Here is a 23,541-nt window from a genome sequence, read left to right as displayed (position 1 = left end):
TTTTACATTTTACTATTTTATTACAGTTGATAGTACAAACACAAAATAAAACAGAGTAAGACTCTCCGAAATTCCAATACGGCTCTTAGTACTAACATTAAAACACTGTATTTGCTGCTAAAATACTACAAGAAAATAAAGAGACTAGAGATAGCACAGTGTATCACTTTTGTAAGTAGATCAATATGAAAGCAGCCAACACTAAAGAGCACATGTTTATTTGGTACTAATGATATCATGATTTGCAGTCTTAAAGATGAAGCAAAGTGTGCAATTTGAACCAGCTGTTAAAATGATTTAGGGTTAGTATCTAAGGACAAATATTTCAGAAAATATGTGGAAAGGTGACAACACATTGCTACAGGAAGTCCTCTATGTGTCTTTACAGCGCCTTTTACTTGGTTTCTCAAAATGAAATTGCTATCTGTTCTCCATAATAGATTTTTTTTTTAAATCCCATAGGAGAAGCAATTCAGCCTAGTTCTATAGTCAGATTTTTGGCTTTATCACTTCCTGGCTACGGGATCTTAGGAAACTTACACTCTCAGAGTCTTCAATTCTCGTCTGTGAGATGAGAATGGGAACAGACCGATCTCAAAGGACTGTCATCTTGTTGTTTTGTTTTTTTTTTTAAGATTTATTTATTTGACAGGCAGAGATCACAAGTAGGCAGAAAGGTGGGCAGAGAGAGAAGAAGGGAAGCAGGCTCCCTGCTGAGCAGAGAGCCCGATGTGGGGCTCGATCCCAGGACCCTGGGATCATGACCTGAGCCGAAGGCAGAGGCTTTAACACACTGAGCCAGCCAGGCGCCCCTGTCATCTTGTTTTGACTAGGTCATACCCACGAAGTGCCTTCCATGGCACGTAACACAGAACGAGCAGCCATTAAAGAGTATCATCATCATCTGTAAACTCCTGCAGTTTTTTCTATGAGGACTGATAAAATAACCATCCTTCACATCTGAAAACAGAAAGAACAGGTTTAGTGGAAGTGAGAGCATGAGAGTGGCCATGTGAGGAGGCTGTGATCACAGAGCAGAAGTTTGGATCTCTAGAATCTTGGATCTCAGACGTGGTGGACATGGCTGCCAGGCTACGGTCATGGGAGTTTATGGCTACAGAGGCGTGAAGGTGAAGGTCACTGTTTGGAGGTGAGGTCAAGGAACTGCGAGGAGATTTTGGTTGGCCATCTACATGCTGTCCAAGTATCTTTCAGAACGAGGACAGGAAATGAGGTGGACAGGAAGACTCGGTTGCAAAGACCTCACTGGATGCAGGAGAACTCGGGAAGATGGCAACACAGCCCCACCTGGCTTTCCCCGGCCCCCTGCCGCTCCTCTTTCTCCCAGTTCTTGCTAGCTCGCATCTACCCCCTACTCCAAGCTACTCTGCATTCCAAATAAGGAAGGCAGGGGAAAAAGCAAGGAGAAATGTCCTATTATTTCCCAGCAGCGCCTTACACACGTCTTGAGCGACTGCTGAGCAATCTGGCCCAACAGCTTATGACACAGGTGAACAGATAAAAACACGTATATAACGCTCCATATTGTTATCACTGAAACGGCGTGACATTAACTATTTTTTTAAAGATTTATTTACATGAGAGAGACAGAACTAGAGAGAGCACGAGCTGGGTGGGGAGGGGCAGCCTCCCCACTGAGCAGGGAGCTCGATGCAGGGCTCCATCCATCCTCACGAGCGTGACTGAGCCGACGGCAGAGGCTTAACCAACGGAGTCACCCCGGCGCCCCTAAATATTTAAAAAGACAACACTCCTCTACAAATAGCAAATATGAAATACGAGCTGGCCAACAGCTACTTTTGTTTTGTCTCAGTATCAGCTCTTACTCTAGGTCTCCCTCCCGTACCCACATATGGAAGCAGGCGTCTCCCTAGCTGCCTGACGGGATGGTGGTCACCTTGGGTTGCTTACTGAGACCCCATTTTCATTTAGACCTGGGCTACCCTACCCGCCCCTGCCCCCAATCTGGCTGATCCTTCTTTAAGTACAAAGGCCAGTAAGGAATAATGCATCTACAGCTTTACCATTTGAAGTAAAGGAAGAAAGACTATACTTTCAGGATCATTTCTTGGTTTATTACCAAGGAAGTTTTTCTGAATGCGAAGCTAAAGGAAGCTTTATGGACATTCTGGCTTTCCACAGATTCCTTTCTGACAGGAGAGAGGTTCAAACCATAGTCAATTCCTGCTCGTCTAAGAATAGTCACTTAAAAGAATCATAATTGCTGTAACTTTAAATATAATCCACGCCACTTTCTCTGTGATACATCATAGTACTTTTTTAAAAAAGTCTATAAACATTTTATTAGCTTTGAAGAGGGACTAAGAAGAGCTACTTTCAAAACAAGAGACACTCAAGCCCTGGTGTGTTCAGACTTTCCACACAGCTGAAGAAGTTTACATCAAATGCACAAAAAATAGTACAGAAGACCTATATACAGAAAGATTTAGAAAACCCATCTCTAGAAAGCAGGTCACATGGATTCAAAGCCCTCACCGAAAGTAGGAAGAATCAATGGGAAGTAATGGAAAGCCTTCCACTGGGGCTAAAAGGTGACCACAAGGCTGTGGAGTCAAGAAACAGTTCTTTTTCCTCCTTGTCTAAATGCCTGCTTCCGGTCTGGGCTGAGAGGAAGGTCCTGATCACTTGAACTGGTTGTCAATCAAGGTCCCCTTCATCTTTGCTTTCTTGGCTTCCAGTTCAGCCTGGAAAAGGAAGAAAAGCATATGCCCTGAGTGATGCCATGACATTCTTATTTTCCTTCCTTCTCCTAACTGCTCAGACACTATCCTTTTGTGTTCATTTAGTATAGAAACTAGAACAGTGGTTGGCAAATCCACGTATCTCTAGCAACTGCTTTCCAACCTTTCTGGTATTATGCTGCACATAGAAAACGATGGCGTCTGTGTGGTAAAAGGCTGCGGTCAAAGGCGATCAGCGCAGGGCTCCTACAGCCCCAGGCCCTTCATAGGGCTGAGGGAATCAATACCATGATATACCATTATCCCATTCCTGGCAGAATAAGACAAGAAACACTGTTCTGGAACAGTGTTACTTCATGTTATACAGTTCGTGAACTGCTGGTTGTTGGTTCATGCAAGATATATATAAAAATCAAGAGTTAGCATCTAGAACCTTGCACAGTAATTTGCCAGCGTCATAACAAAAACAAATCATTTAGCATGAGCACTTGAGGCAAATGCATTTTTATGGCATTTTATAAATTATAAATCTGTTCTTGACAAAATGGAGATTTATAAAAAAGAAGCAAGCCCCGGCCCTTCCCCTCGGCAAATGGGATAGGCACGGCTCTAGACCACGATGGCAGGGCAATGCCGTGCCCAAGACCCACCACCTGTCACCCTGTCACCGAAGGAAGCTCTCTGGTCATCAGACTGCACCGCCACAGCCTCTGATGAGGCACGAAGACAGTGATGGCCGATCTTAAAGAACTAGCAAAAGTACATTGTTATCAAGAAGACCCACCTTACCGGCGCCATCAAATGCAAGTGTGCACGCACCATGAGACTGTGACTCACACAGAAAGTAAGGACGGCCCCGGGGCTTTAGGGAGCCCCAAGGCCCCCATCCCAGTGAAGCCAATGTAGCACAGCTGTACGCCCTCCCCACCTAGGTGCACATCCACGAACCCCGGGCAGCAGGTTCAATACCGGCCCAGTCAGGACTGGCCAGTGAGTACTGTAACTTGGGGCCTGGAGCCCATGGTCACTAGACAGAGTACACCGACCGTGACGGGCCAGGGTGAGACAGCTGGCCACCAGCTACCCGGCGGCCCGCACCCGGCACACAGACTTCCTGCAGGATCTCCCCGACTGCTGGAGGGTCTCTCTGACCGAGAAACCCGTGCCGCCCAGGCCACTCACCAGCTCCTGCAGTCGCCGTTTGCTCATGCCCTTGCGCTCCAGCTGCTTTTCGATCACTTTGGCATTCTGTGCGTACGAGTCGGCAACTTCTCTCTGCGGGAGGAAGAGCAGCAGCCGGTACCAGTGAGTCCCAGAGACCTTATGGAGCAATTCCTGCTCCTCGGATCTCAGAATTGTTCCTGAAATGGACTCTGTTCCCTTTAAACTCGTCAGCTGTACAATAATCCAGGAGAGCTCAGGTTTCGGCCGAAACCATTTGAAAAACAACAGATAACATCTCTCTGTAAACCTCATTATACTGAAGGACCATAAAGGTAATTGCTCCTACTACTACAGAGAGCCTCACAAGCCACTCGAGCCAGACTGACGGGACCTCAAACTGCAGAGTCCGATAGGTTTTTAGGAACAAAGAGGGATGAGAGATGAGGGATTTGCCCCCTGAAAGCATCTCAAAATCAGTATGAAAATGCCACTGATCCAGTCCAACTGCCTGGTTCTCATTTTACAGATGCCCTAGGGATCCAGAGAGACAGGAACGTGACTGGGGTCCTCTAGTTTCTTACTAACACAGTAAGGCCTGGAAGCAACATTTCTCATTATTCCGCTACTCGAATGGGCTGATTCTAGAGTCCCAGTCCCTTCCGGGCCCACCCCCCAATCCAGTTCCATTGGGAGCAGAAGCACTCACAGCCTCAATCTCCTCTTCCTCTTCATCAATGGTAGACACCGTAACGGAGCTGAACTTGCCCATGTCTTTGGTCCGTTTGGTCATCATCACCTGGAGTCACAGGAGGAGGAATCAGTCTCGTTCACTGCAAGAGGCTCTGTGAGCTGCACATCGCGCACGTGTGTCCATGCACATGCCTGACTGCAGGGTGAGGACAGAGAGGCTGGCCTATCTAAAAGTGCCAGTAGATTTTTTTTTCTATTTGGATTCTATTTTTCTAATATTTGCCATCAAGGCCTTTTAACTTTCACTTTAACTGTCCACACTGAAAAAGGAAGAGATTTCAAAGGAAATCAATGTGAATCAAAACCATACAATTTCTAACTTTACACCTGGGACAGCCGTAGGAAAGAACAGAACACATAATAGATGTTACATTAACATCTGCTCACCCATAAAAATGGCATCCTCTTAATAAAGCATGCGTCCAAAAAGAGCACTTTCTCATTATACTCATTGAAAGATGGAGGGCGATCTGGAGATTCGCAGCTATATGAACCAGTCAGTCTCCTTCAGTGATTACCTTCTTAGGAGGCTCTTGCTTCTGAGTGTAGATATTCGTTTTACCAAAACCTTGGCCGAACTTGACTACTGCGCCATCCACAATGAAGGTCACGGGGGCATTCTTGGGCTGGGACTGATAGAAGAGGGGCAGTCCACACCTGCAAACAGCAGAGTCAGTCTCTGGGAAGCTCAGAATCCAAATCCCCAAAACGTCGATTCACAAAGCGCGCTCAGACACTGAGAATAGTTTCATTCGTGGCATAAACTGAGGATTCGCTCCTTCCGGTGTTTCCCGGAACTGCTGCCTAAGAATCACTGAGGAATCACTTTACCGAGTAAGAATTTGTTACAGCTGCTGCTCAGACTCCCAGCTCCTTCCAAAGATCTTCATTCAGCAAATCTGGAAGCTGAGGCCTGGGAATCTATCACTTTCCTCAGCATCCCAGGTAATTCTCAGTATTGGACAAGTTTGGGAAATGCTGGCGCCCGCTGCTGTTTGCTTTCCCGTTAAAGCCACTGCCACTCTGGGGCGCCTGGCTGGCTCAGCTGGGAGAGCATGTGACTCCGGACGAGGTTGTGAGTTTGAGCCCCATGTTGGATGGAAAAATTACTTAATAAATAAAAATTTTAAAATACAAGTTTCTTAAAAAAAAAAAAAATATATATATATATATATATATATAAAACCTGCTGGGGCTCCTGGGTGGTACAACCAACTCTTGGTTTCAGCTCAGGTCATAATCTCAGGGTCGTGGGATCAGGCCCCACACCAGGCTCCGCACTCAGCAAGGAGTCCGCTTGGGTTCCCCTCTCTCTCTTTCTTACTCTCTAATAGATATATATTTAGGAAAAAAAAAACTGCTGCCATTCTTCCCAGAAGTCTGGGTACCTAGCATGGGGGGTTTGTCTAGTTTTGTTTGGGTTTTTGTAGTGTCGAGAAGGGGTGTAAAGCTCCCCGGCAGTGGCCGGCCAACTGCTCTAGGGAGTAATCATCAAACTTTCTTGGGTCAGTCAGTTTTGTTCTACTTTTTCAGCTACATGAAGTACTCAAAAGACATTATAAACTAGTGGGGGGCCGCCTGGCTGGCTCAGTTGGTGGAGTGTGACTCCTGACCTTGGGGTTGTGAGTTTGAGACCCACGTTGGGTACAGACGTTACTTAAAAATCAGATCTTTTAAAAAAAAAAAAAGACACAAACTGAAGTTGACAACTCTAGTGTGGCTGGGAACTAAATTGCCTTCTTAGCCATTTCCGTTCCTTGATTCTCCTCGCCAGAGTCTTCTGAGAGCCAAGGTGTAGCTGTTGTGCCATCAACCAGATGGAACATACTGTAGTTTAGTATTCTCACTGTTAACGGCCAAAAGCTGGACATGTAGATATAGCTTTACAGAACAGTCTCTAACGCTCTTGTGAGTCTATGGGCCCTCCAGTAGGCTTTATAAGTAAGTCTGGATTACATTACGTTATGTTCCATTGACCATACGAGCCAGCAATTCCACTCCAGAGAAAACACGTGTCCCCACCAAGGTTTATACAGAATGTTCGTAACGGCTTTATGCAGGACAGTCAAAACCATCAGCAACACAAATGCCCTCGTACAGGGGGAGAGGGACAATGGAGCCATGGACACTACTCACCAGGGCTCAATCCCAGGACCCTGAGACCATGAACTGAGCCAAAGGCAGAGGCTTAACCCACTGAGCCACCCAGGTACGCCTTTAGGTAACATTTTTAGAAAAGGCAAAACTGTAGCTACAGAAGGCAGCTCAGTGGCTGCCAGTGGGGGAACACAGAGAAGAGGACTGACTGCAAAGGGCACAGGAGGCCGGGAATGGCCCGCATCAGGGCAGGGTGGTGTTTGCAGACTATACGTTTCTGTCACAAGTTCTCAGACTGTATGCTTAACACGGGCAAATCTGGGGAGCACCTGGCTGGCTGTCAGGAGAGCAGGCGAAAGTCGGTCTTGGGGTGATGAGTTCAAGCCCCACAGTAGGCAGAGAGATTAGTTAAGAAAAAAAAAAAAAAAAAGGACAGGGGCACCTGGGTGGCTCAGTAGCTAAGTGTCTGACTTCAGCTCAGGTCATGATCCCAGGGTCCTGGGATCGAGCCCTATTTGGGCTCCCTGCTTAGCGGGAAGCCTGATTCTCCCTCTCCCATTCCCCCTGCTTGTGTTCTTTCTCTCGCTGTCTCTCTCTCCGTCAAATAAAATCTTTTTTTAAAAAAAGGTAAATTTTATCATATATAATTTATATCTCTATTTAGAAAAAATGATACAATGTTAAAAAAAAATTTCTGTGACCAGCTGCTCAGAGATGTGACTTCTGAGAAGCATATTGGTATTTGTGTAGTTGAAGTTCAAAGTTGAGATTACAAGGATAAAGATAACAGAGAATGGTATCCACATAATTCCTTCCTGAACATACTACCGCCTTTGCTTTTGCGTGATTGGGAGAATCCCACGCTGTTAGACACGTACTTTGCACACTTCTTCCTGTATTGTCGCTCAATGCCTTCAGGCCTGTGCAGGAAACGGAAGTAAAAAAAAAAAAAGGTATGAACAAATGAGCAGCAGGAGCTATAGTCACAGCAGCAGGCAGGGTCACGGTGGTAACAATAACAACAACAACAATACCAGCACCCACATGTACGCAGTGCTCAAGAACGTATGTTATGAAGCCATTTAAGCCTTACAGCAACCCAAGTTCCTATTACCATTCCTATTTTCCACACGAAGGCACAAACCTAAGCACATGATTTGCCCCAGGTAAGAGTCCAGAAGCAGAATAGGCTACATTCAAGCCCAGGCCACCAAGCTCAAGAGCCCACAAGAGTGCCTTAGGTAAGCAACTCTGCCACCCACCCAAGATGCTTGACACAAACCTGGGACTCATCCTTGACTCCTCTTTCTCTTATTGCCCACACCCAGTCCATCAGCAAATCCTATGGATTTTCTCTCCAAAACAAGATCTTGAACCTGTCTGCTTTGCTCCACCTTCCGGCCACCATCTCTTCCTTGGCCGCCTGTCCTAGCTTCCAGACTGGTCTCCTCACTTCCTTGCCCCTTGTTTGTTTCCATTTTTTAAAAGGCCATATGCAAACATGGCATATGTAAGAATAGAAAGAAAAGTAAATATTCTCCCCACCCACCCTTCACCCACCCAGTTCTCTTCCCCAGGGGCAATTATTGCTTCTGGTTTCTTCTGTTCCTCCCAGAGATAGTTGATGATTCAAGCAAGGAATCCTTACTGACATAGAAAGAAAATATATTTTCTTTCTTTACCTTTTTAGGCAAACGCAGCATACCTTACACTTCTTTGTTCTTCATTTGTTTGCCTAAAAAAATGTGTCCTGGTTAGAAAATTCATAGGGGACCCTTCCTTACCAATTGACAAAGAGATGCCTCATTCTTCATAAGGGCTGCACTGTATTCCTTTGTGTGGATAAACCAAAAAGTCTTTTACCTGTTGGATAAATTCCTAGAAGAGTATCCGCTTTAAATTCTGAGAAATACTGCCAAATTACTCTCTAGGGAAGTTGAACCAATCTACGTTCCTACCACCAATGTGAAATTTGTGTTTCTCTCCAGTCTTACCAACACAGGATGTGATTAAATTGCACGACTGTCAATCTGACACATGAAAACTGTGTTCTCATAATTTGCATTTCTTTTTTTAAAGAGTGAAAAGTGAGGCATCTTTTCGTGTATTTTATAGGCATTTGTGTTTTCTCTTTTTGGGTGAACTGTCAGTTCATATCTTTTGCCTACTGAGTTATCTTATTATTTTCTAGTCTTGCAAATGTTGATGGCCCTTATAAATAGTTCTTCCCCAGTTTGACTGGGGGAATTTCAGATCTGGGGGCAGTCAAATCGAAAGCAAGTGCGCGCATGTGTGTGGTATTCGGTTAGGCCTTCCCTGTTCTAAATTCATACCTAACATACAAACTTTAACTACTATTCTAGAATCTGCTTCCGCTACTGTTACACTCCAAATCATTCTTTTTTTTTTTTTTTAAAGATTTTATTTATTTACTTGAGAGAGAGACCGTAAGAGAGAGCATGAACGAGGAGAAGGTCAGAGAGAGAAGCAGACTCCCCATGGAGCTGGGAGTCCGATGCGGGACTCGATCCCGGGACTCCAGGATCATGACCTGAGCCGAAGGCAGTCGTCCAACCAACTGAGCCACCCAGGCGTCCCACTCCAAATCATTCTTTAAACAGAGGCAAGAGTGGCTTCCTAAGACACCTAGAATAAAATCCAGCCTCCTTACCATGGCCTCCTAGGCACCAGCTGAGCACAAAACTGGGCCCATCTCCTTTCACAGATGCCCTCCCTCCCTCACCATGAACCAGCCACAACAGACCTCGCTTCTTTGAACAAACAAGTGCTTTCCCACCTCGGACCTTTCACACACACACTTCTTTCTCCCCAGAATGCTCTTCTCACTGCTTTCCCATTCTCATTTTTTGGGGTCTCAGCCACTTTTTCAAAGACGTTTTCACGACATTCTCTGTATGAGCCCTTTGTTTCATTCACAGGACCTCCCAGAATCATAATGACTTTATTTTTCTGTCATTCCACTGGACTGTAGGGTCCATGAGATCAGAGATTAATGGAGACCATGCCTGTCTGACCACTCTATCCCCAGAACCGAGCAAAGTACTGGAAACGAAACAAACATGCAATAAAACACTGGTTGAAAGAATTCTTTTAAGAATTTGGTTTAGTGGGGCACCTGGGTGGCTCAGTGGGTTGAAGCCTCTGCCTTCGGCTCAGGTCACGATCCCAGGGTCCTGGGATCAAGTCCCGCATCAGGCTCTCTGCTCAGCGGGGAGCCTGCTTCCCTCTCTTTCTCTGCCTGCCTCTCTGCCTACTTGTGATCTCTGTCTGTCAAATAAATAAATACAATCTTTAAAAAAAAAAAGAATTTGGTTTAGTGAGGAAAATTACAATCATGGAGGTAAGTTCTTAAATGGAGAAATGTATACCATGTAATCGAATGTAAAGGTGGGAGCACCAAGTCTGTCTGAGGCAGTCATGGAAGGCTTCATGAGGAGGTGGCTGAAAGTCAATGGTCCTGATAGCAAGCAGTATTTCAAGCAGTGGGAATATTATGTGCAAAGCCAAAAAGCACAGCATATTCAGGGAGTTATAAATCATCTAATGTTAGTAGGATTTTAAAAAATCAAGAGTACTACTGGTCTGACAGAAAAAGATTTGTAAGATTATCCTATGAATGACCATATGGCAACAAATGAGATAATCGAGATGAAATGGGCAAACTCCTAGAACAATAGAATAAGATAAACTACCAAAATCACTGGAAAAGAAACAAAATCTAAATAGACCATCCATGTAAAGAAATTTAGTTAGTAATCAAAACACTTTGCACAAAGAAAAGCCTGGGATGAGTGGCTTCACTGGTGAATTCTACTAAAAGTTCAAAGAATTAATACCAAAGTTTCACAAACTTTTCAAAAGAGGAGGAAATACCTTCCAGCTCTTCAGATGAAGCCAGGATTACCCTGATACCAAAACCAGACAAAGGTACAACAACAACAAACTAGAGATCAATATTGCTTACAAACACACAGGCAGAACTCTTTAAAAAACAAAAAAATACTAGCAAACTGAATCCAGAAGCATAAAAAAAAGATCATATAACATGACCAAGAAGAATTTATCCCAGGACTACAAGACTGGTACAACATATAAAAAAATTAATCAAAGCCAAGACACCATAGTAATAGAACAAATGAGGGAAAAAAATGATCATCTCAACATCTCAACAGACACAAAAGAAAAGCAGCTGACAAAATTCAAAACCCTTATTAATATACTAGGCATAGAAGGGAACTTTCTGCACCGGTAAAGGTATCTATGAAAAACCCACAGTTACTAACAGTTACATAAACTAATATCATACTTAATGGTGAAAAACAGAAAGCTTTTCTCCTAGGATCAGGAACAAGACAAGGATACTCACTCTCAACACTTCTATTCAACATTGTAGGAAAAGTTCTAGCCAGGGCAACTGGCAAGAAAAAGAAATAAAAAGCATCCAGATTGGAAAGGAAAAAGTAAAACCATCTCTATCTGTAGATAACATGATCTTACACACAGAAACCCTAAAGAACACACAAACATACAATGAGAGCTAATAAACAAGTTTGGAAAGACTGCAGGTTACATGATCAACATATAAAAACTAATGGAGTCCTATATACTAAAAATGAACAATAAAAAATAAAGATAAGAAAACAATTCCAGTTATAATAGCATCAAAAAGAATAAAATACTGGGTGTCTCAGTCATCAAGTGGCTGTCTTCAGCTCAGGTCATGATCCCAAGGTCCTAGGATTGAGCCCCCCATTGGGCTCCTTGCTCACCAAGGGAGCCTGCTTCTCCCTCTCCCTCTCCCCCTGCTTGTGTTCCCTCCCTCTCTATGTCTCTGTCAAATAAATAATAAAATCTTAAAAAGAATAAAATACTTGGGAAAATTTTAACAAAATAAGTGCAAGGCTCGTTCACTGAAAACTATAAAACATTGCTGAAAGAAATTAAAGAACACCTAAGTAAATGGAATGACATTCCATGTTCGTGGACTGAAGACTTAACATTAAGATGGTAATACTCCCTAAATGAATCTACAGCTTCAAAACAATCCCTATCAAAATCCGAGCTGGCTTTTTGCAGAAATTGACAAGCTGATCCTAAAATTCACATGGAATTACAAGGAATCTAGAATAGCCAAAACAATCCTGAAAAAGAACAAAGTTGGAGGACTCACATTTTCTGATTTCAAAACCACAAAAGCCACAATAATCAAGACAGGGTAGTACTGGCATAAAGACAGACAGATCAACGGAATGGAACAGAGTCCCAATAAACCATACATATATTGCTAACTGATTTTTGATTTAAGGGTACCAAGACCATTCGAAGGAGAAAGAACAGACTTTTCATAACTGGTACCAGGACAACTGGATATCCACATGTACAAGGATGAATTTATTACATACTTATCTCACGCCATCTAAAAAAATTAACTCAAAAAAAATTTTAACTCAAAATGGATGAAAGGCTTAAACCCAAGAATTAAACTATAAAACTCTTAGAAGAAAATGTAGACATAAACCTTCAAGACCTTGAATTAGGCAATGGTTTCTTAGCTAAGACTCCATAAGCAAAGAAAAAAAATAAGCAAAGCACAAGCAAAGAAAAAAACAAGCTGGACTTGATTAAATTAAAAACTTTTATGCTTCTAAGAGTATCACCAAAAAGAGAGAAAAGGCAATCCACAGAATGGGAGAAAATGTTTGCAAATCATGTATCTGTTAGGGGGTTAGCATCTGTAATATGTGAATTCCTATGACCCAACAATTAAAAAGACAAATACACCAATTAAAAAATGGGCAAAGAATTTGAATAGACATTTCTCCAAAGAAGATACACAAATGACCACAAGGTACATGACATGTATGACCCAGCTATTCGTAAGTATACACCCGTGAGAACCAAAAACATGCTCACACAAAATCCTGTACACATGTCCACACGTTTACAACATTACCCATAATAGTAAAAAAAAAATTTTTTTAAAAGGAAACAGTCCAAATGCCCATCAACTGATGAACAGATAAACAACATGTGGTATGTCCTTACAATGTAATGTCATTCAGCTGCAAGAAAGCATAAAATACTGAGTCATTCTACATCATGGATGTACCTGGAAAACATGCTAAATGAAGAACAGTAGACACCAAAAGCTACAATATTTATGCTTCCCTTTTTTTTAAAGATTTTATTTATTCATTTGACAGACAGAGATCACAGGTAGGCAGAGAGGCAGGTGGAGTGGGGGGGAATCAGGCTCCCAGCTGAGCAGAGAGCCCAATGTGGAGCTCAATCCCAGGACCCTGGGATCATGACCTGAGCAGAAGGCATAGGCTTTAACCCACTGAGCCACCCAGGCGCCCCTTTATGGTTCCCTTTTAATGAGGTACCTAGAATAGGCAAACCCACAGGGAGAAAGTAGATTAATGATTGCCAGGGGCTGGGGGAGAAGGAAGTGGGGAATGACCATTATTAGGTATAAGGTTTGTTTTAGGGGGGTGATGAAAATGCTCTGGAATTGATGATGGTTGCACAACCGTGTGAATATACTAAAACCACTGGATTGCACCCCGTAAATTGGTGAGTTTTATGCTCTATGACTTCCCCCTCATCTCCGAGGGTGGAGGTGAGGCATTAGGACTTTTCAGAAACTCCCCTGGATGGTGCTAACACAGCCAAGAGGCACTTCACAGAGGTGCATATGAAGAAGAATAAAACTGCAGAGGAGTAATTACGTGCATCTTACAAGGCCAAAGTTCTTTCCAAAGTCATTGTAACTATTTATGGTCATCCTGGTACTGCAGAGACTCCTAGCAGCTCTTTGACAACACATGGGTATTGTTTTCCCAGTTGAGGGATAAGAAAACTGGGGCCCAAAAAGGTTAAGCGAGTTGCTTCAAGTCTCACAGTGGTGCTGCTCCACCATCTTTAACAGCCCGCCTCTTCACTTATGTCAAACGTGCCATGATTCACCAGCATCATGTGACTAGGGCCCTAGCCATAGTTTCGGTTCCATGTAACTTACACCTCCATATAACTTCCTACTGGGACTCTAAATTCAACCTCAGCCTGAAGGGAGAGCTCCACCATACAACGGACTTCTAGAATTCTGGAGTCAGCCTATCTCTCATAAGCATGAGCTTTGAAAACACAGGATTTTAAGTAAAGGGGACTGTGTATTTCTTGGTGAGAAATTTTCAAATACCAGTGCCAAAGAGGATTTTGTCAAGTTTGCAACAATTCATCTACTCTAACCATGTGCCAACAATCAGGCAAGGTGTACTAAGGGTTTTGGAAGTACAAGGCAGGATTCTTGCTCTCAAAAAGTTCATGGAAGTGAGGCAAGATACTGAACTGGCATAAGGAAGTGATTAACATGAACTAGGTAGCTGCACTAATTGACTCTGGTCTAGGATTATGTGAGGGAGGGAAGGCCAAAAACAAAACATTTTTCCTGGTTGTGGCAGTCTCTAAGATGGCCCCCAATAATCCTTGCGCCCTGGTATTGACACCCAGTGTAGTCTCCTCCCAAACTAAATAGGGCTGACCTGGGTCGCCTGGGTGGCTCATTGGGTTAAAGCCTCTGCCTTCAGCTCTGTCATGATCCCAGGGTCCTGGGATCGAGCCCTGAATTGGGCTCTCTGCTCAGTGGGGAGCCTGCTTCCTCCTCTCTCTCTCTCTGTCTGACTCTCTGCCTTCTTGTGATCTCTGTCTGCCAAATAAATAAATAAAATCTTTTTAAAAAAATAGGGCTGACCTGTACTAACAAGAGGACACTGCAGAAATGATGGTGTGTGACTACTGAGTCTCAGTTCTAAAAGATACTGTGGTTTTCACCTTGCTCTCTCTTGGATCACTCACGCTGTGGGAGGCCAGCTGCCACAACCCAAGGATAGTCACGCAGCCCTATGGAAGATTCTCGCGGTGAGGAACTGAAGTCAGTGCTCAGCTGCCAATCACGTAGGAGGTGGAACTCCCAGCCCTAATCAAGACTTCAAATGACTGCATCCATGATTGACTTTTTTTTTCTTAAGATTTTATTTATTTGTGATAGAGCGAGAGCAAGGGAACACAAGCAGGGGGAGCAGCAAGCAGCAGCAGAAGCAGGCTCTCCAATGAGCAGGGAGCCCAACGTGGGGCTCGATCCCAGGACTCCAGGATCATGACCTGAGCCAAAGGCAGCCACTTAACAGACTGAGCTACTCAGGCATCCCCCCATGATCTACCTCCTAACCACAGCCTCATGAAGAGATAGGAACCACCCAGCTAAACTGCTGTTGAATTCCTAACCCACAGAAATTATATGAGATGATAAATGTTGTGTTTTTAAAAATCAAGGGGCTAGGGCGCCTGGGTGGCTAAAGCCTCTGCCTTTAGCTCAGGTCGTGATCCCAGGGTCAGAGGATCGAGCCCCACATCGGGCTCTCTGCTCAGCAGGGAGCCTGCATCCCCCTCTCTCTCTGCCTGCCTCTCTGCCTACTTGTGATCTCTGTCTGTCAAATAAATAAATAAATTCTTTTAAAAAAATAAATACAAAATAAAAAATCAAGGGGCACATATTTTTTATTATAAAAAAATAAATACAAAATAAAAAATCAGCTGGTAGAGCATGCAACCCTTGATTTCAGGGTCACGAGTTCAAGCCCCACGTTGGGTGTAGAGCCTATTTTAAAAAAGAAAAAGAAAAGAAAAAAAAATCAAGGAGTACCAGGAGACAAGAATAAAAAGGCAGGCCAAGGCAAGAACACAGAGAGGCTTCAGACTTCGATTTTACCCCGCTAACCATGATTTCTAAAATCGCACTCCACCAGGACCCCTAAATGAAACTGGAAAAGGGAAGGGTAGGAGTCCTTAATGGATTGGGCTTGACTCTTCCCCAGTCACAGCAGCTTCCTGCGTATTCATACTTCTGGACAAGCATGCCACTTGAAGAAAGGATTCACTGTCTAAAAATGTCTGAAAAGCACTGTTGTAAGTGATGGAGAGTCACTAAAAGACTGGAAGCAGGAGACTTCTGTAATGTGCGTGTGAGACCACTCAGGCAGTAGACAACAGACTGGAGGAGAACAAAATGAGAGGCAAAAAGACCAGGTAAGAGGCTACTTCAACAGCCCAAGCCAGCGATGGCAGGTACTGGAAGATGGCCTGGCAGCAGGGCTAAAGGGGAGACACCCACAAGACAGACTGGAAGGGGGAGTCAACAGGACACGGTGAGTGACTGGTGTGTGCAGGGGATGGTGAGGCTGGGGACGGAGGAGCCAAAGGGAGGACTGGCTCACGGACTCTGGCATGGACTACCGCATGAATGGGGGTGTCATCGTAGAAGGGGGAGGAGAAGGAAGGAACTGTGTGTGGCTGATATTTAGAGACCTGTCTGCAGTGGCTCGACACAATGGTTTGTTCTCCTATAAAAGACATCCAGAAGAGGGGCGCCAGGGCGGCTCAGTAGGTGAAGCGTCTGACTCTTGATTTCGGCTCAGGTCATGATCTCAGGGTCATGAGATCCAACCCCGCATCGGGCTCCAGCCTGGGCATGAAGCCTGCTTGGGACTCTCTCTCACTCTCTGCCCCTGCCCCCCAATTCTCTCCCCCATCTTAAAAAAAGAAAAGAAAAGGTGGTTCATGGCAGTGACTGGGACCCAAGGATGGTGATGGAAAAGCTCTGCAATTCTTGTGGCCTCTCCTTCCTGGTCCCAGGATGGCTGCTGGTGCTCCAGTTATCATGCCCATTGTCCCCCAAAGCAGGAAGAAATAAGAATAGAAGAGTGAAAAGCCCTTTCCTTGGAAGCCTCATGCAACAGCTTCTACTTCTGTCCCTTTTACTTGGCAAAAGTGAAGTCACATTCAGAATCTTAGGGGTCATTTGGGGCAGGGGTGGGGTGGGCGCTGTAATGTATGCCATAACTTTTCAGACACCCACATACAGGCAGGTGTAGAAGAAGAGTGTTGTGGCAGTGCCAGGTCAGCCCACCTGCAGTATCTCCTTACTAGAGAAATAATGAGTTTGGCCTTGGTCATGTTCAATCTGAGACAGAACATCAGGTGAAGAAGGAGAGGAGGCAGTTAGATACACAGTTCTGGGTATGGGAGAGAAACGTAGGCAGATCCAGATTTTGTGAGTCATCAGCACATAATGTAACTGATGCCGTGAGAGGTTGTGAGGACGTCCAAGGAGAGTATAAAGAGAGAGAAGGTAAGATCCAGGTCAGAGCCCGGGGGAATACCAACATTTAAGGGGCAGGCGGCCAAAGAATCCAGAATATTGAGAAAGCCAAAGAAGTAGGAGAATCCCCAGAGCAGCTTCACAGAAGTCAAGGAAGGAGAGCATCAAGGGAGGCAGGGTCAACAGAGAGACAGAAAAGTACTGGATCTCCAAACACTGGGACTGCTGGAGGGGAACGGGGGGCCCAGGGAACAACAGTGTCAAAAGAGAGGAACTTTAAAATGAAAACTTGGAGGTGGACTGTGATGGGCTCCGGGGCATGGGTACTCTTTTTTTTTTTTTTTTAGGCTCCAGGGGTGCCTGGGTGGCTCAGTGGGTTAAAGCCTCTGCCTTCAGCTCGGGTCATGATCCCAGGTCCCAGGGTCCTGGGATCGAGCCCCGCATCAGGCTTTCTGCTCCACGGGGAGCCTGCTTCCACCTCTCTCTCTGCCTGTCTCTCTGCCTACTTGTGATCTCTGTCTGTCAAATAAATAAATAAAATCTTTTTAAAAAATTTAAAAACGTAAAAAATTAAAAATTAAAAACAAATAAATAAAGTAGGCTCCAAACATGGAGCCCAACATGGGGCTCGAACTCACAGCCCTGACACCAAGACCTGAGTCAAGATCAGTGGTGGGACGCTCAATCGAGGAGCACCCCCCCAACACACCCCTGGGCTCCCGGGCACATGGGGAGTGGGCAGACTGCATGTGTTCAGCAACCGGTGCTGGCACACACCCCTGGCTAAGGAGGGAAATGCAACCCCCCCCAGCCAGGAGGGGAGCACACTAGAGTGGGCCACTGGACAGACTTCTCATGATTAGATCAGGGACAACAACCGGAAGGGGAGTTTACCCTGCCTTGTTGGTAAACTCTGAGAACTCTCTGGCCCGACACAGTCACCTGGCCAGAGACCACAAGCCTGGGCAATACAGCCCTAGGGTGAAGTCCCAAAGCTGGCTCGCTTCCAGGACCAGGCTGGTTGGATTCCGGGGTTTCTATTTTAGACTAAGGCCACTCCGTTTTCTGGCCTAGAGGTGAGGGCGTCTGCCTTTTAGTGCCATGGGGGCCTCTGGCCTGCTGTGTTGTTAGATCAGTTTTTGTATTAACTGAGTAATACACAACCGTTCGATATATATTGAAATACTATTACACTTTAGTATATGTAACTATGATACATATATAATAAACACATCATAAATCTTAGTGATCTTAACGATACTCAGTTGGAGAGTTTTTCTTTTTTAAAAAGATTTTATTTATTTATTTATTTATTTATTTATTTATTTATTTCAGAGAGGGAGAGAGAGTGCACGTGAGCTCAAGCAGGGGGAGCAGCAGAGGGAAAGGGAGAAGCAGACTCCCTGCTAAGCAGGGATCCGTATGCGAGGCTTGATCCCAGAACCCCAGGATCATGATCTGGGCTGAAAGCAGACGTTTAATGGACTGAGTCACCCAGGCACCCCTCAGTTGGTAATTTTTCAACATCAGAAAACTGAACAAGGGTTAATGGAGGGAGAAAAAGACAACGGATTAGCTTCAGATAGGGCATCTTGTCAACCGTCCTAATCATCATAATGGGGTATTCTCCCCGTGCTTCCCAAAGGGCATTCCTTTGTAAATTTCATCAATTTTTATAATCTGGTTGTATTACTGGCCTCAAGTTGTATCTTGTGTATGACCAATTTCCTCTTCAGCTGCACAACTCTAGAAGCCTCTGCTCTAGAAGCACAGTGGTGCTCGAGGTCTCATTTGCTACTGAATGTCACCTAGCGGTACTTCTTTTCATTAATGTGGGCTGACAACAGTTTGGTTTCTTAAATTAACATAGCAAGATGTCAGCCTGTTGCTTTCTCCAGCTCAGCCCTAGAATGCAAGCTCCATACAGGCAGGGTACTTTGCTTGTTTATTGGTTGTACTGGTTGGATGGTATCCATTAAAAAGTCACATCCTTCCAGGAATCTCGGAATGTGACCTTATTTGGAAAGAGGGTCGTTGCAGATATAATTAGTTACAATGAGGTCATGTAGATGAGTAGAATGTGCTCTTAATCCGATGTGACTGATGTCCCTATAAAAAGAAGAGAAGAAAAACAGAGACCAAGACACAGGGAGAAGGCCATGTAACGATACAGAGACTGAAGTGTTGCATCTGCCAGCCAAGAAACGCCAAGGACTGCCGGCAACCACCAGAAGCTGGGAAGGGCCAAGGAAGGATCCTCCCCAAAAACCTTCAGAGAGACCACGGGTGGCTCTGCCAACAGCCTCATTTCAGACTTCTACTCTCCAGAAATGTGAGACAGTTTCTGTTGCTTTAAGCCACCCAGCTGTTGGTACTGTTACGGGAGCCCTAGCAAATAAATCCACTGGCATCTCAAAGGCTTCTGGACAGGACCCTGGCACAGAGCAGAAGCTGAGGAAATGAAATGTATGTGAAGGAACGTCTGGACTTTTTAATCCCCTGCAACTGACCTCTCTGTGGCCTCAGGCACCTGCTGAAGGCCACCCTCCCCAGACATACACACTTCCTGACACTCTCTCCTCCCGTTTCCCACATGGCCAGGTTCCAACTGTTTTGTCTGCTTTTGAAATGTCAGTGTTCCCCAGGATGGTATTTTCAGTCCTCTCTCCTCTTGCTCCACACGCCATATAACGTTAGCCCTTCCCAGGTTTCAATTATCTCGGCCAAGGACTCCCAAATCTCAAACAGATCCAACCATGTCACTCCCCTGCTTAAAAGAGAGAGATGGCTCAGGGCACCTGGGTGGCTCAGTCGTTAGGGGTCTGCCTTCGGCTCAGGTCATGATCCCAGGGTCCTGGGATCGAGCCCCACACTGGACTCCCTGCTCAGCAAGAAGCCTCCTTCTCCCTCTCCCACTCCCCCTACTTGTATTCCCTCTCTCGCTGTGTCTCTCTATGTCAAATAATAAATAAAATCTTAAAAAAAGAGAGAGAGAGAGATGGCTCTTGCCAGCAGGTGAGGTCCAAACTTGCCTACTTCAGCAATTCACTCTGGGCCCACCTCAGGATGCATGAAGCCCTTCCTGTAAAGTCACTAGACTACAGTCACCAAGGACCGTTCGAAGTTCCCAAGCATACCGTAAGTGCTCCTTTCAATGCTTCCATATTCCCTCCACCTGGGATGCTCTTCAGCCCCCTCATCAACTTGGTGAAATCCTAGTTCAAGGCCAAAGACAAATGCCATCATCGTTTGGTGCCTTTCACCACCATTCAGAATGACCCGCTCCCATCTGCTTTCCCATAGCTTTTGGCTTACCACCCCGGCATTTCACTTTTTACACAGAAGGTAGCCAGGCCTCCGCACTGAGCGGCAGACTCTTCAGTGGTAAGGGCAGTACCTCATTCAACTCCATAGAGCCAGTTCCCTGCTCGGGGCCTGGCACACGGCATGCTAAGACATCACAGATCGAATGAGCTCATTCTACTTGCAAAAAAACCAAATTACAGCTATCAAATGGCAACAGAATCACATCTCGGCAGCATTTCAAAGAAGCACAGCGAAGGTATTGCCACATTAACAGACGTTAGAGAGCTAACACAAATGTCGAAGTGTTGGACCCCTAAGAACAACCTGTTTAGCACTAGCTGGGGTACTGATTCCTCAGAAACAGACCAAAACACAAGGAAATCCAAGCATCAGCCTCTTACCTCCGAAGATACATGGTCTCCTCGTCCTCCGTGTTACAAAACTTGTGGGCGTGTTTGGCAGCATCGATCACGCGGGAGCGATCCCGGGGCCTCATGGGCAATTTCTCTAACTGACAGTCTAAAGATATGGAATAAGATTCCGTCACTAGAGCTACTGAAAACTACCCTGGGGCAATCACAAGTGTTCAGTGGGGGCCCTTAGCACTGTAATGTTTTACTATAATTACTAATGCTTGTGGAAGCCTATTATTTAATTTCCCAACTGAAAAGGACTTGGTGTCAGAAGGTCTGGAGCTCCGTTACCACCTTAGTGATCTTTGGCAAATTACTTCCTTTTGTTTTGTTTTGTTTTGACTCCTCATTGGAAGGATAAATAGATGACAGTATCTCAAAAGTCCTTCCCAGAACGTCAAGTTTGCTATGTTTCTATAATCATGGTACACTTGGTTTGTGTTCTAATGCGTGAGAATCAAAAGAGACAATCAAGCATCTGGAACCGCCTATGACAAAGGCACTGGGAAAAGTGATTAAGTGCTTAGAAAAAAAGAGAGAGGGGTCAGTGCTATGCTACATGTGACAGGCAAATGACCCAAACCAGCTGGAGGAGTGTCAATCTGAAAACATACAGGAAATAAACAAGGTGCAAAAAAAAAGCAAATGGAAATTGACAGAATGCAAATGAGGCACCTAAAGGGTCACCGAGAAGTCAAGTGATCACAGTGATTCGAGATTAATGGAGGAAGGGGCAGGGGAGTTGGCACCAGGGTGCCTGCACGTTCATTAATCTTAGCAATGACCTGCTGGAGTAGACACTTTGTATTCCTACTTTAGAAATGAGGGAATTGAAGCTTACAAAAGGCAAGAGACTTGCCATACATTTACTAAGAGGGAGAACAAGAATTCACACTCAACTCTAGGTGATTAAAAGAGAACTCATTTATACAACAAGGATTCGAGGGCTCTCTGGGTACCAATTGCAGTTCAAACACGGTGCTGGGGATTCAGCAAAGGACAAAGCAGAGACCCTCCCCTAATGAAGTTTTCATTCTAGTGGAAAAGGCAGAAAATTGTAAAAAGTAAGAATTATAAGGGCGCCTGGGTGGCTCAGTAGGTTAAGCCTCTGCCTTCGGCTCCTGTCATGATCCCAGGGTCCTGGGATCGAGCCCCACATGGGGCTCTCTGCTCAGCAGGGAGCTGTTTCCCCCTCCCTCTCTGCCTGCCTCTCTGCCTACTTGTGATCTCTCTCTGTGTCAAACTAACAATTAAAATCTTTAAAAAAATTTTTAAATAAGAATTATATAATATGACCATAGATAATGATAAGTGCTCATAAAAAAATTAGCAAGATATTAAAAGGATGTACAATGATCTCAAATAGGGATAAGTACTACCAAGAAAAATCAGGCAGGGTTAAGAGGACAAAGCGTAACTAACAAGGGTACCATTTTAGATAGTCAGGGAAGGGACATTTCAGCAGAGACCTGAATGAAATAAGGAAGGAATTCCAGGTGAGGGATGATGGTGTCTTGGATTAGAGTGGCAGAAATGGAAGTATAAGAAGTAGTCAGATTCTGGATAGATTTTCAAGTAGCGGCAAAATGTGTTGATGGACTGGATGGACATAAGGTAAGGGAAAGAAAGAAGTCAAGATTGCTTCTGAGATTCTGGGTGAATACTGTTACCACTTACCACACTAGGGTGGAACAGTGGAGAGCAGGAAGTATGGGATCATGAAGTTGATCTGAACATGATCACTTTGAGAGACCCACCAGACATCCAGTGGAGACAGGGAACAGGTAGCTGGAGTTTGAGGGGAAGTGTAAGTTAAAGATGAACATTTGGGAGGAATCAGCATGTAAATGGCATTTAAAGCTTGGGAATGGTTGGGGTCGCTTAGAAGGGCGTGAGTACAAATTGTGAACAGGTGAGAGGACTGAGCCCTAGGGCCTTGCAATGCCTAAACATCAGAGTCAGAAAAGGAGCTAGACCTTGAGGAGGGGCAAAATCAAGGTAGGAGGAAAAATCCGGAGACTGTGGAGTCTTGGAAGCAATGACAAAAAGTGTTTTAAGAAGGATGGAATCATCATCTCTGTCAAATGACACAGATGAGAACTAAAATGAGCACCGGCCATTGAGCACTGGCACCACTAACAGGTTCAGTTACTGACCTTGACAAATATGGTTTAGATGGTGAGGTGGGAAGAGAAGTATGCCTGAAGTGAGGTCAACATGGAATGGGAAGTGAGGATGCAGCGACAGGCAATATAAGCAACTCTTTCCAGAAGTTTTGCTATAAAAGCAGCAAAGAAATGGGGTTACAGCTGGAAGAGAACGTAGGATCAAGGGAACGCTTTATCCTCGTTGAAGGTAAAAGCTGTGACAGCCTCCTAGCATGCAGGAGAAAGGTTATAAAGTTTCTAGAAGCGACGTGGGAGGAAAGGGAGATAAACAATTTTTTCTGAAGGAGGAATTTGGTTTTGAGAGAAGCCCGGATACACAGAAGGTTAAACAGAAAAGCTGCCCTGGAGTAGGGTAGGGAGGCATCAGCATGGAGCAGGAAAGCCCACCAATCTTCAAAGAGACGCGCCTCCCAGATCACAGCCAGAGAAAACCCGCCCTAGAGAACCCGAAGTTTCGCTTCTTGCAGACGCCCTCCGGTTCCCGATTACTCACCCAGCACCAGGACCATCTGGCCACACAAACAGTAGTAGACGTGGAGGGGCTTCTCGCCGTCGTCATACTCCTCCCGATCCCGGGTGTCGGAGCAAACCACTGACCGAGACACAACTTTCGGCATCGTTCACAGGAGCAGCGCAGAAACTCTACGCCAAAAAAATAAGGGTCGCGCAGAAATGAGGTCACAGACTGGCGCCAAGCCTTTTCCCAGCCTCAACGCTGGTCACGTGTCAGTAGCTGGCCT

The 23,541-nt window shown here is 45.0% G+C and overlaps 1 protein-coding gene across 1 annotated transcript; it reads right to left on the bottom strand.

Annotated features, from left to right (window-relative positions):
* On the bottom strand, positions 1-23,541 carry STEEP1 (STING1 ER exit protein 1). The gene is made up of 7 exons (XM_082716330.1): positions 23,295-23,541; positions 20,622-20,739; positions 7,613-7,654; positions 5,156-5,294; positions 4,594-4,683; positions 3,906-3,998; positions 1-2,726 (listed from the first exon to the last, which is right to left on the bottom strand). The coding sequence occupies exons 1-7, from the start codon at positions 23,416-23,418 to the stop codon at positions 2,664-2,666; spliced, it is 669 nt and encodes a 222-aa protein (XP_082572456.1). The 5' UTR covers positions 23,419-23,541; the 3' UTR covers positions 1-2,663.

The sequence above is a fragment of the Mustela nivalis genome (assembly GCF_964662115.1).
Source record: "Mustela nivalis genome assembly, chromosome: X".
NCBI classification, from domain to species: Eukaryota; Metazoa; Chordata; class Mammalia; order Carnivora; family Mustelidae; genus Mustela; species Mustela nivalis.
This window is presented reverse-complemented; position numbering and strand designations above follow the sequence as displayed.

What these genes read in the sequence shown, in the direction of transcription:
- STEEP1 (XM_082716330.1), bottom strand. Translation starts at nt 23,418, where the DNA reads ATGCCGAAAGTTGTGTCTCGGTCAGTGGTTTGCTCCGACACCCGGGAT. An exon ending in GAGACCATGTATCTTCGGAG is followed by an intron (nt 7,655 to 20,621) that starts GTAAGAGGCTGA and finishes TTTCCTGCACAG; the next exon opens with GCCTGAAGGCATTGAGCGAC. An exon ending in AGCAAGAGCCTCCTAAGAAG is followed by an intron (nt 4,684 to 5,155) that starts GTAATCACTGAA and finishes CTGTGACTCCAG; the next exon opens with GTGATGATGACCAAACGGAC.